Source organism: Drosophila miranda, chromosome 2 (genome assembly GCF_003369915.1).
Source record: "Drosophila miranda strain MSH22 chromosome 2, D.miranda_PacBio2.1, whole genome shotgun sequence".
NCBI classification, from domain to species: Eukaryota; Metazoa; Arthropoda; class Insecta; order Diptera; family Drosophilidae; genus Drosophila; species Drosophila miranda.
Window position 1 is genome coordinate 10,161,604 of NC_046675.1, and position 12,389 is coordinate 10,173,992.

A 12,389-nucleotide genomic window follows, 5' to 3' on the forward strand; every position below is an offset into this window, starting at 1 on the left:
TACTGAAAAATACTTTAAAAAAACAGGTGGGTTCCACGAGAAACAGCAACGAAAACGAAACACAATTTTCAGTTATACCGGCGATAAACATCTTATTTTTGCGATCTAATCCAGAATGTTCGTTTGCGTCATGTTCGGTGCATCTGATACTATCGGAAGTGTTATCGATCGTTTTTCCTATCGCCAAGAGTTTGTTTTTAATCGACTCCCGCCCCCTTTACTGTGCAACAGGTTATCCCGGAATTTCCCCCGTTTGGATCGTTCGGGTGCAACCCACTCTTGCATGAATCAGCGACGGCCACTTATCCCGCCCACAAGTGCATGATGAGCGGCTCAGAGACCGCCGAGGCCCAGGGAACTGCCAACAGGACCAGATCCAGATCGCACCAAGACGACACTCTGCTGATTAGGCTTTTGCCAGTGATTGCGCGTCATCAGCTTTGCGTCCACCTGGACTCCCTGGATGTGTGGCAGCAGTTGGCCACGGCTGTCAAGCTCTACCCGGAGCAGGTGGAGCAGATAAGACACCAGAAAGACCGCGGCCGTTCCCCAGCAAACGAGTTCATGAATATATGGGGGGGCCAGTATAATCACACAGTCCAGAGCCTGTTTGCTCTGTTCAAAAAGTGAGTGCAGATCCGATTGGGAGAAAGTTATAATAAGTCCCACCCCTCGTCCTCTCCAGGCTGAAGCTGCACCACGCCATGCGGATGATCAAGGACTACGTGAACGAGGACCTGCACAAGTACATTCCCAGGAGCGTGCCCACCATCAGCGACCTGCGTGCCCCGCCCGATTCAAATTCGAAAATAGACAATGGCCCGCCCTTTCCCTCCTCCTCGGGCGTCAGCAACTCGAACAACAACCGCACGACGACGACGATGAGCGAAGAGATTCCCAGTTTAGAATCTCTGGGAAACATCCACATCAGCACCGTGCAGCGGGCGGCCGAGTCCCTGCTGAAGATCGACTACTCGGAGCTGGAGCGTGCCACGGACAGCTGGTGTCCGGAGAACCGCCTCGGCCAGGGCGGATTCGGGGAGGTCTACAAGGGCGAGTGGAAGCAGCTGGACGTGGCCATCAAGGTGATGAACTACCGCAGCCCCAACATCGACAAAAACCAGGTGGAGCTGCAGCAGAGCTACAACGAGCTCAAGTACCTGAACACCATTCGGCATGACAACATCCTGGCTCTCTACGGCTACAGCATCAATGGCGACAAGCCCTGCCTGGTCTATCAGCTGATGAAGGGCGGCTCGCTGGAGAACCGTCTGCGGGCGCACAAGTCGCAGCAACCGCTACCGGCGCTGACGTGGATGCAGCGTTTCAGCATTTGCCATGGCACGGCCAAGTAAGTGAATGAGTTTCGTTTCCCCGAACTACAGTTGATTGAATCCTCCTTTCTATTGCTCCCCATAGAGGCATCTACTTTCTGCATACGGCCCGCAGCACTCCCCTCATCCATGGTGATATTAAGCCCGCAAACATTCTGCTGGATCAGTGCCTGCAGCCAAAGATCGGGGACTTTGGGTTGGCCCGCGAGGGACCCAAGTCGATAAATGCTGTGATGCAGGTGAAGAAGGTGTTTGGCACCAGGATTTACCTTCCGCCGGAGTTCCGCAACTCCAAACAGCTCAGCACGGGCGTGGACGTGTATAGTTTCGGGATTGTGCTGCTGGAGGTGTTCACCGGGCGCCAGGTGACGGATCGCCTGCCCAAAAACGAGCAGCATCAGGATCTGCTGCACTATGTCAAGCAGAATTGGGCCCAGTCGCAGCAGAATCGCCTGGAACTGCTCGACAAGCACATACCCAAGCCGGTCGGCGATGAGCTGGACATGTGCCTGTGCGCCATCGAGGCTGGCCTCCAATGCACGGCCCTCGAGACGCAGGACAGGCCCTCAATGAACGGTGTCCTGAATAGATTCAAGCCATTCCGCATTGACTTTTGACCATTCATACATATAGTTTATTTACTAGATCTAAGATCTGAACTGTGCCTAAAGCCACTATATTTTTACTCCTATATTATAATATAATCGTTTTTTACGTTGATTCTAGCGTCATTTTTGGTTACATCTTCGACCATTTAAATTTTAGCAACACATCACAAAATACTCAAAGTAGTTTTTATTTTTATTTGTGAGGAGCTCCGGCCAGGTCCATCATCGACAGAGACCTCATTTACCTTTTTACATTAGTAGTTTTAGCCCCAGAAATTTTCCATTCTAATCAAGTTCGGACAGACCGAAGTTTCGAGCCATTCGAGAGATGAATTTGAAAAATTCCAAGTTTTACAAACGCATCCAGGAGTTGCGACGCTTTTCGAAGGAGAAGATTCGTAAGGACCGAGAGCAGCGCACCAGCGCTCGGCTGGACATGGCCCTCAGCGAGCAACGTCCCCGCCATGAGTCTGACCTCGAGTGGTCCAGTTCCCCCCGCCGTCGTTCCAAGAAGACCAAGGGCAAGAAGAAGGCGGCCTCCCGTCTGTCAGGTGGCAAGGACACGCACTGCTCTAGCCCCGTAGGCGACGAGATTCCGCCGGAGGCTGGGATCCAGAGCTACATCCAGCTGAACGACAAGTGCTATCGGCTGGCCTGCGCTAGGCAGGTGCCTGTCAAATCCTCGCGAGATGATGACCGCTCCATTAGCGAGTCCAAAAGCGCCATTTGCGTGTCCAACTCACGCTACGCGATGATCGGCAGGATATCCAAGACCCTCGGATACAAGCTGGTCAAGGAGACCAAACTGTGGAACATTCTCTGGTCGGACTCGTTCCCCAGCGTAGAGCTCTTCAAGAACATGAAGCGCTTTCAGCAGATCAACCACTTTCCCGGCATGATCGAGATTTGTCGCAAGGATCTGCTCTCGCGCAACCTCAACCGCATGTTCAAGGTGTATCCACACGACTACAAGATCTTCCCCAAAACCTGGATGCTGCCAGCGGAGTAAGTGAAGGTATATTCTTCCCCGTTCGATCATTAAGTGTCCCCCATTCTGTCCAGCTATGGGGATGCCATGAACTATGCTCTGACCCACAAGCGGACGTTCATTTTAAAGCCGGACTCGGGAGCCCAGGGACGCGGCATCTGGCTGACCAACGATCTGAAGACCATCGGGGCCAACGAGCGGCTCATCTGCCAGACCTACGTCCACCGAGTGGGTAACCATTCGACTCTAGATCGGCCGCATGCTTAACCCATACCATAACCATTCCAACAGCCCCTTCTCATCGATGGCTACAAGTTCGATCTGCGGGTCTATACACTCATTACATCGGTGGATCCGCTGCGTATCTTCGTGTACAACGAGGGCCTGGCCCGGTTCGCCACGAACAAGTACGTGGAGCCCACGCCGGGCAACTCCCACGACCTGTTCATGCACCTCACGAACTATTCGGTGAACAAAAGGAACTCCCACTACGAGCTGTGCGACAACGACGACTGCGGCAGCAAGCGGAAGCTGAGCGCCATCAACAACTGGATGCGCAGGCACAACTACGATGTGGAGGAGTTCTGGACGAACGTTGACGATGTGATCATCAAGACGGTGCTCAGTGCCTGGCCCGTGCTAAAGCACAACTACCACGCCTGCTTCCCGGGCCACGACAAGATCCAGGCCTGCTTCGAGATACTCGGATTCGACATTCTGGTGGACTGGAAGCTGAAGCCCTACATCCTGGAGGTCAATCACTCGCCCAGCTTCCACACCAACGAGCAGGTGGATCGCGAAGTCAAGCGTCCTCTCATCCGGGACACCCTCAATCTGGTCAGCGCTGTGCTGGCGGACAAGAAGCAGATCATGCGCGAGGATCGCAAGCGTGTCAAGCAGCGCCTCCTCAAGGCCAAGGGCGAGACGTAAGAAATCCATTTGTTCCAGTGACCCTTCCATCATATTACTCCTGCCATCCATACAGATTGCAGCGTCCCCGTGTCTGCAGTGGATCCACAAAGACAGAATGCAGCCCGAAAAAGGTTGAGCCCGAGGAGGACCAGGACCCGCTGGCCCAACAAGTCGCCTGGGAGGACAGTCACATGGGAAACTTTCGCAGGATCATGCCTCCGCCCGACGGCACCAAGGCCGAGTACTACAGCCAGTTCTATGGCCAGACCAATCAGGTGTCCATCTTCGCCGAGACGGCGGCCAGCAAGAAGCGGGAGGATCTTGCCCGCAAGATGCGCCTCCAGATCGAGGAGAAGAAGGCCAAGCAGGACCAGATGCTGCATGGACGCAACAAGACCGACAAGCGCAAGCGTCAGCTCGTCATCCTGCCGCGAGCTGTGCGCGAGAAAAACCGCGTCCAGCTCTACCGCCTGCAGGAGCACTGGGTGCCGGGCTTCATCTCCGAGGCGGAGGAACGGCTGCGCCACACCTGGCTCCAAATGCGCACTGAAGCGATCAAGACGCTGCGGATCACCGAGAATGTAAGTAAACATCTTTACTTTCCTCTGTCCTTATATTTCCGATCCTTTCCTTAGGTCTATGCCACGCTGTACGAGGCGGGCAACCTGACCAACACGGACATGGTCGTTTTTCCGCATCTGTACCAGCATCTACAGAACGGCTTTGACATCAAGCAGCACACATGAGACGCCACACATGGCCTTTCGTCCTCCCTCCCCATTTGAACTTCCACATTTCCACGTATGTTGTTAAATTTGTTATATGTTAAATTTTAATTTCTAATTAAAAGAAAAAATTAAAGAGCTGCCCCATTAAACCGATCAGAGAAGTGTCCTCAATCTGTTTGGTTCTGATGCTGACGGGTTCCGTGATGAACAATGAGCATAGAAGAATGCAGACTTATCTTATAAGGAAATAGTAAACTGCAAGATATTAAGAGACTCAGTTCCTATAAGGAAATACTAAACTGCAAGATATTAAGAGACTGAGGGACTCAGGTATAGGCATTTTATCGCTATGAATAAAAAATCTTATGAAAGGTCATGCTATTCTCTTCTCGACCCATACATTTTTGTTGGATATTGGCGCTGCAAATGTCAAATGAAAAATACAAAAGTGCACAAAGTCAAAAAAACGGGGTTTTTGTATTTTTAAAATGGATTTCGGGGTATATTGGAAATTTGAATACAAACCAACATAATTTTTGTCTTGTGGAATGTATCCACATTCAAAAGATTACAGTTAGTTGCAAAGTGTTATTAGAGGTTGAAGTTCTAAAAGGAAATAAGTTATTCGACGATTTCTTAATGAATAGATTCTCCAGAAACTTAGGAGATGATGAGAATTTGATGGATGAATGCAATAAATGTTTTATATTATGATTAGGAAAAATAACTGATAATTTCACTAAGAGAAACATATTGGAGAGGGATAAATCTAGAATGAAATGCAGACGGTGCTGTTTTCTGAATGAATAAATTCTGTATCAAAAACTCTTTAGCATAACTCTCTCGCATCTCATTTTGTGGGTTTATTTCAGGGGTAATTCTTCTCAAATTAATCTCATCTCTTTTGCCTCTTCTCAATATATCATATGGGGAATAGGAATGGGTAGCATAGCCCAGCATTAGTTCGTCATTAGCTGGCTCTCCGACTTCCTATAGACTTGGCAGGCTGCCCGGCAAACAAACATCATAAACATTTGCATTTTGGCGCGTGTTCTGTTCGCTGCCCCATCGAAAGATCCATTAGAGACGAGAGAGAGTTTTCTGAGATTGAGCATCGAATATTGAGAATCTTGAGAGCAATTCCATTCCGATTGAGGGGAGGAGGAGACTCTTCCATGCGTTCGCATTGAAAGGGAGAGCGCACTGAACTCAGTCTCGCCAAGGAGCAGCCACCGGGCAGTCCATAGTCCACGGCAATTACAATCCGGAAAATATTTAGAAAGCCGTAATAAACAGATTTGCCCAGAGACCGTTGCGGCATGTTCAAAGCGTCGCAGGAGATGCGTTTGAACACCAATGCAGCTGCCTCTCTGTGTCCGAGTGGGAGTGGTGGGATCGAGGGGCCGAGTGCGGAGAAGGAGGGTATTTTTGGGCGCTACCAGCGCACGCCCGACGCGGGTGAGTCGACAATGAGGAAGTAAACATCGAACCGAAGCGTCTATTTATATACACCCCCAACCGATCCGCTCCGCAGATGCGTATCCCACAGAGCCGCCCCGCGTCTTCATAGCTCCCGAGCTGACCGACGCGGGCAGGGTGCAATTGCTGCACTTTCCCAGCGGAGCTGTCCGCATCAACAGCTCCGTCAGCTTCATCCTCAAGCGGAACGGTGTTAAAGGGAACTTTGATGTGCGGGTGGAGGGTCCCAGCGGCCAGCTGGAGACCGTGCAGCAGCAGCAGTTGGACCCGGAGCGCTTCCAGATCGACTGCCAGCTGTCCTCTGGTGCAGGACTCTACAAGGTGCACGTCAAATGCAACTCCGTGACTCTGCCCCGGTCTCCCTTCATCATAGTAGCCATAGCGGGAGCTCCCGAGGCCACGGAAACAAAATCCAGCAGTCCAGCAGGTGGGTCCCGTTCGAGTGTAATCCTCCACAACGGTAATCCCTCCATATTCTCCTGCAGGAGTGCCTATCTTTCAGTCGGATGCCAGCAAGGTACAGAGCCGGGGCCTAGGACTCTCGCACATGAGCTGCCTGGAGAGGAACGAGTTCACCGTGGACTGCAGCCAGGCGGGTAGCAACATGCTCTTCGTGGCCATCCTGGGACCACGGGGCCCCTGCGACGAGGTGCTGGTGAAGCATCTGGGCCGCAACGTACATCGGGTCACGTACCGCGTGTCGGATCCTGGGGATTACATTTTGGTGGCCAAGTGGGGGGAACAGCACATACCGGGGTCGCCCTTCAGCCTGGCCACCGAATAGGAGTTGGAGGAGTAGAATAAATGTGAATAGACGAAAATCTGATGGTGACCTTGTTCTTGCCTCTGCTTCTCCGCTTCCTACCCTCTGCCACCCGCCTTCCGCGGGACGATGTGCAATTTAATGATGATTACACTGTGGCAGCAGCAGCAACGGCAGCAACATTATCATTTTTTGTTATTTAGCCCGGCGCTAATGACGTTCGCATTTGGGGGCTGCTTGCTGCCGCTGTCGCTGCCGTCGCTCCAACCTAATGATGATGACCGGCAAATACATGCATGTGTTGGTGTGTGTGTGTTATGCTCCAACAAAAGCAGTTGCGCATCATCACTGATGGTGCCAGAGAGGGTGAGAGAGAGAGGGGGGGGGGGGCGGGGGGAACATAACATAGCCAAAGTTGATGATGATGATAATGCGTTTGCTTTGTAGCCCGCCAGCCTTAACGAGCAGAGCTGAGTTTGGATGGAGGAGAAGGAGGAGAGAGGAGCCAGCTGCCGACTGAGCGACTGCGGGGCCACAAGATAAATTGCGCTTTGCCAGGCCCTAAAATCAAGCCAGATAAATCAAGCATGGCAGAGCGGATGGGGGGGTAGTACCATTATCTACTATTCCAAACTGAACAGTTCCCTCGGGCCCTTTCAATTCCCAACGTATTGTTTTGCCACTGTCTGGTCACACTGACACGAAAAACCCTATGCACTATAGCTGGCCCGTTCACACCATGTTGCTTGCGCTGCTGCTGTCTCGCTTGTGCAGAGAACATCATTATTTGTTGGTGTGTTGGTGGCGAGAGCTGCGCGTACTACCAGATACGTCGTTTTTCGTGTGTTTCCCTCTCGAAGATAATTAAAATTTAATTATTTGACTTATAATCAAGTTGTGTTTTGTGCTGCCTGCCTGTTGTTGTGTTGGTGTTGTCTCTCCCCCATCCCCCCGGCAATCTGCTACTCATGGAGAATAAGTAAAGAATGCACTGTGGCCGTAATCGACTCACCAAAAAAAGTTGATGTTGTGTGTGTGTGTGTGTATCTCTGCAAAGGGAAAAGTTGTGCGTGTGTGTATTGAAGAAAAGTAACCATCGAATCGCCCCCCTCCCTCGCTTTGCGCACTTACAACTACACTTTTGCTGGCAGTGGCAGCGGCGGCGGCTCCAAGCAAAAGCAAGTGCGAAGGCAGGCCGCGGCGTCGGCGTCAAAGTTGTGTGGCATGTAGCATCTTCATCTCTTCTCTGGTATAGCAGTATACTGGAATAACCGCGTCAGTACGCTTTGAGCCAACGTCGCGTCAACTTCATATCTTGTATCTGCTGGATACAATTTACAGCTAGTTTCTGTCTGCCTTTTCCCCCTATATTTGCATTTGTTTACGGATTGCGTATTATGTCTGTGTGCTGTGTGTGGGCCTGTGTGAGGGCCTCATCCGTGTGTTTGTGTGTGCGCCGGCTTAATGATAATTAAAAATCCGTTATTATAGTGCGCAGGCAAGTCCCGTTCGTTCGTTAGTTGGGGGAATGGAGGCGTGGGTGTTCTCGTCCCCCCGTAACCTTTAAAGATTCGCCTTAGAAATGGTGTATGCGATTTTCCCGCATTTATATAAATATTATATTATATCAGTGTAATTAAAAGTGAAATACGTTGTTAATTGATTTACTTCTGTTGTTGCTGTTGCAGGAGTGGATGCGCGTGTCCAATATGCCAGCCTACTAGATAAGTACTGCTTCATGTCCTGCTCCAGCTGGCAGACGCAGTTTGTTGGGCAATCCCATTTGTCGGCAGCGAGACCCATGTGAAATGCCTGTGAGTACTCTCCTATCTCCTGCCCATCTGAAGCTCCTCCTGGATATCCGTCTCTTTACCTGTATCTCTTGCAGTATGAAAAATTCAACAAAAAGCGTCGACAATGGGAGGATAGTGGGGTACTAGAGCTAATCAAACTATGGAAAGTCTGCGCCTATGAGCTGCGCACCATCAAACGCAATGGCCATCTGTATGTGGCTATGGCCAAGCAGCTAACGTCCCTGGGCGTCCCTGTTACCGCACTTGAGGTGCACTTCAAAGTCAACAATCTCACGCAGCGATATCGCCAGGAGCAGAAGACCTTCGAGACAACGGGCATAATCAGCACCTGGAAGTTTTACAGTCAAGTGGATGATGTTTTCAAGAGCCTGGCAGCTCACACGGGTTACAAGTAAATAAGTAATGCAAATCCCATGGAAGGGATCTAATGTCTAATGGAAACTAATGCGAATCTGATCTTCCACAGAGACAAACGCATGACTAGTGCCTCGAATACTAGTAGCCTACCATCCACATCCGAGTCACCAGTTTGGAAGAATCCAATGTCTCAGCAAGAGTTTAATAGCAACAACACGGAGGGGTTCTATAAGTGAGTACTTCTTACACTCTATTCTTTATTCTGTTCCGAAGCTTATACTGATCTCTCTATCTGTTCTATTGCAGGACCGAGTACGGCATGCATCGCCACTTTATGGACCACTCCCAGCCACCGCCGAACACGGGCAGCGTGGACAACTTCATGACCTCCTCGGCGGCCGTGGCGGCGGTGGCTGCCGCTGCATCCGCTCGCCTCGCGGACAACAACATGGAGCAGCAGATGAATGCTGCGGGCGGCAGTGGGGCCAGCGGTGGGGGCAACACCAACGGCGGTGTGGCCAACTACAACAAGATCAAAAAATCGCACGAGGACTACGACAAGTTCGTGGACATTGTGAAGAACATCGTGGACACGCACAAGAGCACACCCGACAAGGTGGACACGTTCAGCGACTTCATCAAGTCGTATATGAAGCGCTGGCCGGAGCGGCTCCAGGACGAGGCCATCAATCACATCACCAACTACGTCATTGTCAAGAATATGGAGCACAGCATGGTCAGCGGCGGTGGCGGCGTCCACAATCCAGAGGGGGTCAACAACCGACAATAACAATACAAGCAGGAGCCCAACAACTAAACGCAGCCAAGGTCAGTGCAGATAGTTGTTGGACGGCCGCCCATTAGCCCACGCGGTCGGTCGTAGGCGGCCGTAGCAGCAGCTCCAGGAACTCCAACCCAACTATGAAACCGCAGTACGCAACAGTACAAGAGACACGAGGAGCAGGGCGAGGATTACTTAACACGCAGGTGGCACGGCACGGCACGGCAGTTACTTAACGGCTACCTACCCCCACGCCGGCATGCCGCTAGATCGGCTGGATGGTCTGGTTTATATTGGAGCGATGTGTTTTTTGGAACGAAACATGGCATACAGTATTTTTTGTATAGTTAAAATATACAATCGGAGTTTTTAGTTTACTTTTCTGTGCGATTGCGATACCGAATTGAGTTCGGAACTGACTCGTGTGCGGAAGGGCCAGGCCAGAACAGGACTTGGACTGGGACTGTGACTGGGACTCCATCTCAATCGTACATAGCGAGATCAGATCCTAGCGAGTACTTTTACGTTTAGACATCATTTCCTACTGTTAGCTGTAAACTATTATACATATATAAATATATAAATTACAAATTAATAAATGCTTTAACTACTAACGATCTGTGCAGCGGGTACGGGCCTGGGTCTTCAGATACGTTGGATTTGACAGGCTACGCTGTTGAACAAGCTGGCGGCCTTGCCCGTGGCCGTAGGGGCTGTGGGCGCAACCAAGAAGCGGGCAAAGGTGCCGCCCTTCTTGTCCGACAGCCGTCCGGGATTGATTACTAGGCAATCGCTAACCAGCCGGATGAAGTGCCTCTGGTCGCCGGGCAGCAGGAGGACATTGGGCAGTTGCCGCAGCTGGGCGTACTTCAGTGCCAGCTGCGTATCGTAGGACATGTCCTCGTCCCCCGGCGGGTACATGGGATAGAAGGAGCCCTGATTGAACAGGTGGTTGATTGCCCGATGCATCCGCTCGCCGGCATTCGCCGCAAACTCGTGGCTGAGCAAATGGTCCACGACGTCGGTGGAGGTGACGCCCAGCGTGATCCCGTCCAGGTCCACCATCGAGGGGTCGGGCAGCAGGTGCAGATTAGGGTATGTCTTGCGTAGAGCAGGCGGCGGGGTGGGGTAGACCGTATGAGACATAGCATCCTTCTGGCTGCTGATCATCAAGACTGTCGTGTGACCTCCAACCACGTCTATGATGCCCGAAATCATCTTCTCGAAGAACGAGTCGAAGGTCTCTGCCATTTCGGCGACGAGTTTGTGATCCGCGTCCACAAAGGGACCCACCAGAACGAGGACATCCGGTCTGTGGTCCTTCAGGTACTTGAGAAGATCGTGCAGGGGATCGTAGAACAAGTCCGTACTGTGTGTATAGGGACCGGCGGCCACCACGAACTGCAGCTCTCTGTCCACCTTCAATGGCGAGGGCGGCGTCAGCTTCCGCTCGGTGTGGATCTCCTCCACCACAAAGGAGTTGCCTTTGGGTATGAATCCCTTCGCAAGCACCACCTGGCCTGGAAAGATGCTGGCCGACTTGATACGCGTGAAGTTCAAATCCAGAAAGCTGCTTTCCTCTCCATCTGTCACGGCCAGGAAGGCCGAGTGGGCGTCCAGGGGGCCATCGTCCTCGGAATGTATCATGCCAACGGCATAGAGCATGTGCAGCGCCTGCAGCGTCTGCCCGTCCTGTGGATACCAGCTGCACTCGGCCGCTCCCTCCGCACCGAGCTTCTTCTCCACCAGAGCTCGCCCCGTCTCCTCCAGCCGGTCGTACAGATTATCACACTTATCGCTAAGCAGGTCGTTCATGTAGCCCAGGTTGCTGAGCGTCAGCGGAGCCTCCTGGTGCAGTAATCTCTGCGACACGGGCAGGGAATGCTCCAGCTTGGCTTGCCACGTGGTTCCGGCCAGCAGTTTGGGGTGTCCGAAGGTGTCCACAATGTCTCCTGGTCGTCTGGCCACTGTTGTCGTCGATGGTGTTCCCGTTCCTGCCGCTGGGGTACGTTTGGCCGACTGCGGTGTGTAGCTGGCGGGACTGAAGAGAACGCCGCCCTTGAGGGCAGAGGAGCGTGACGGATCCTTCTTGGACTTGGGCGTGTGCATCATCGAGGAGTCTGTCACCGACTCGATACCATAGTCATACGTCATGGGATCATCCTCGATGACGCCATAAGTGGAGAGAGAGCTCGTGGCGACCACAGAAGCTGGGGAATACGTTTTCTGTGTGGATGTCTTGAAGCCCACCTTGTCCTTCTTAAGCTGGAGTACCTTGCGCTCGAACTCGCCCAGATTCTCGGGCGTTGGATCCTCCCCGTGCAGATGGGACAAGCTGAAGGCCATCCACTGCTCCACGAACTCAGTGGCATCCTCAATGCTGTACGTGATGGCCAGTTCCATGCACTTGTCCAGCACAGCTTCGCTGGGCTCCACGCCTATCTCGTCGAATTGCTGCTTTATTTCCGTGTCCATTTTTATTTTGTTTCGCGTGTTGTTTTATAGAATTTTTCTTGTAGAAATATACTTTTGGCGGCAAAAAAAACCGATAGATTGCTATTGCCGCTTCATTCGATAGCTCTAAATGGTTTTGTATGCATCCATGGTTAGTTTAATACTTCTATC

At 51.8% G+C, this 12,389-nt stretch overlaps 5 protein-coding genes across 7 annotated transcripts; 4 read left to right on the plus strand and 1 right to left on the minus strand.

Annotated features, from left to right (window-relative positions):
- Positions 1-69: 69 nt before the first annotated feature.
- LOC108156651 (serine/threonine-protein kinase pelle) lies at positions 70-2,054 on the plus strand. The gene is made up of 3 exons (XM_017288263.2): positions 70-626; positions 686-1,351; positions 1,420-2,054. Exons 1-3 carry the CDS (start codon positions 322-324, stop codon positions 1,949-1,951), a joined length of 1,503 nt encoding a protein of 500 aa, XP_017143752.1. The 5' UTR covers positions 70-321; the 3' UTR covers positions 1,952-2,054.
- A 57-nt stretch (positions 2,055-2,111) lies between these two features.
- Positions 2,112-4,973, plus strand: LOC108156650 (tubulin polyglutamylase TTLL13). Of its 2 annotated transcripts, XR_004472107.1 has the most exons (6): positions 2,112-2,947; positions 3,005-3,158; positions 3,222-3,856; positions 3,916-4,423; positions 4,478-4,643; positions 4,705-4,973. XR_004472107.1 is itself a non-coding variant. In XM_033390060.1 (5 exons), the coding sequence occupies exons 1-5, from the start codon at positions 2,271-2,273 to the stop codon at positions 4,586-4,588; spliced, it is 2,085 nt and encodes a 694-aa protein (XP_033245951.1). In that variant the 5' UTR covers positions 2,112-2,270; the 3' UTR covers positions 4,589-4,688. The 2 variants fall into 2 exon arrangements, 1 of the variants encoding a protein (XP_033245951.1); XM_033390060.1 differs by lacking the exon at positions 4,705-4,973 and having other exon boundaries at positions 4,478-4,688.
- A 637-nt stretch (positions 4,974-5,610) lies between these two features.
- Positions 5,611-6,883, plus strand: LOC108154422 (filamin-B). The gene is made up of 3 exons (XM_017284692.2): positions 5,611-6,028; positions 6,105-6,476; positions 6,535-6,883. The coding sequence occupies exons 1-3, from the start codon at positions 5,890-5,892 to the stop codon at positions 6,831-6,833; spliced, it is 810 nt and encodes a 269-aa protein (XP_017140181.1). The 5' UTR covers positions 5,611-5,889; the 3' UTR covers positions 6,834-6,883.
- A 728-nt stretch (positions 6,884-7,611) lies between these two features.
- Positions 7,612-10,378, plus strand: LOC108155735. 2 transcript variants are annotated; one of them, XM_017286751.2, is made up of 5 exons: positions 7,612-7,791; positions 8,501-8,626; positions 8,701-9,017; positions 9,093-9,215; positions 9,290-10,378. In XM_017286751.2, exons 2-5 carry the CDS (start codon positions 8,621-8,623, stop codon positions 9,771-9,773), a joined length of 930 nt encoding a protein of 309 aa, XP_017142240.1. In that variant the 5' UTR covers positions 7,612-7,791; positions 8,501-8,620; the 3' UTR covers positions 9,774-10,378. The 2 variants fall into 2 exon arrangements, with proteins under 2 accessions (XP_017142240.1, XP_017142241.1); XM_017286752.2 differs by having other exon boundaries at positions 7,631-7,653.
- Positions 10,052-12,344, minus strand: LOC108155734 (DNA polymerase alpha subunit B). The gene is made up of 2 exons (XM_017286750.2): positions 10,380-12,344; positions 10,052-10,322 (listed from the first exon to the last, which is right to left on the minus strand). Exon 1 carries the CDS (start codon positions 12,237-12,239, stop codon positions 10,410-10,412), a length of 1,830 nt encoding a protein of 609 aa, XP_017142239.1. The 5' UTR covers positions 12,240-12,344; the 3' UTR covers positions 10,052-10,322; positions 10,380-10,409.
- Positions 12,345-12,389: the final 45 nt, after the last annotated feature.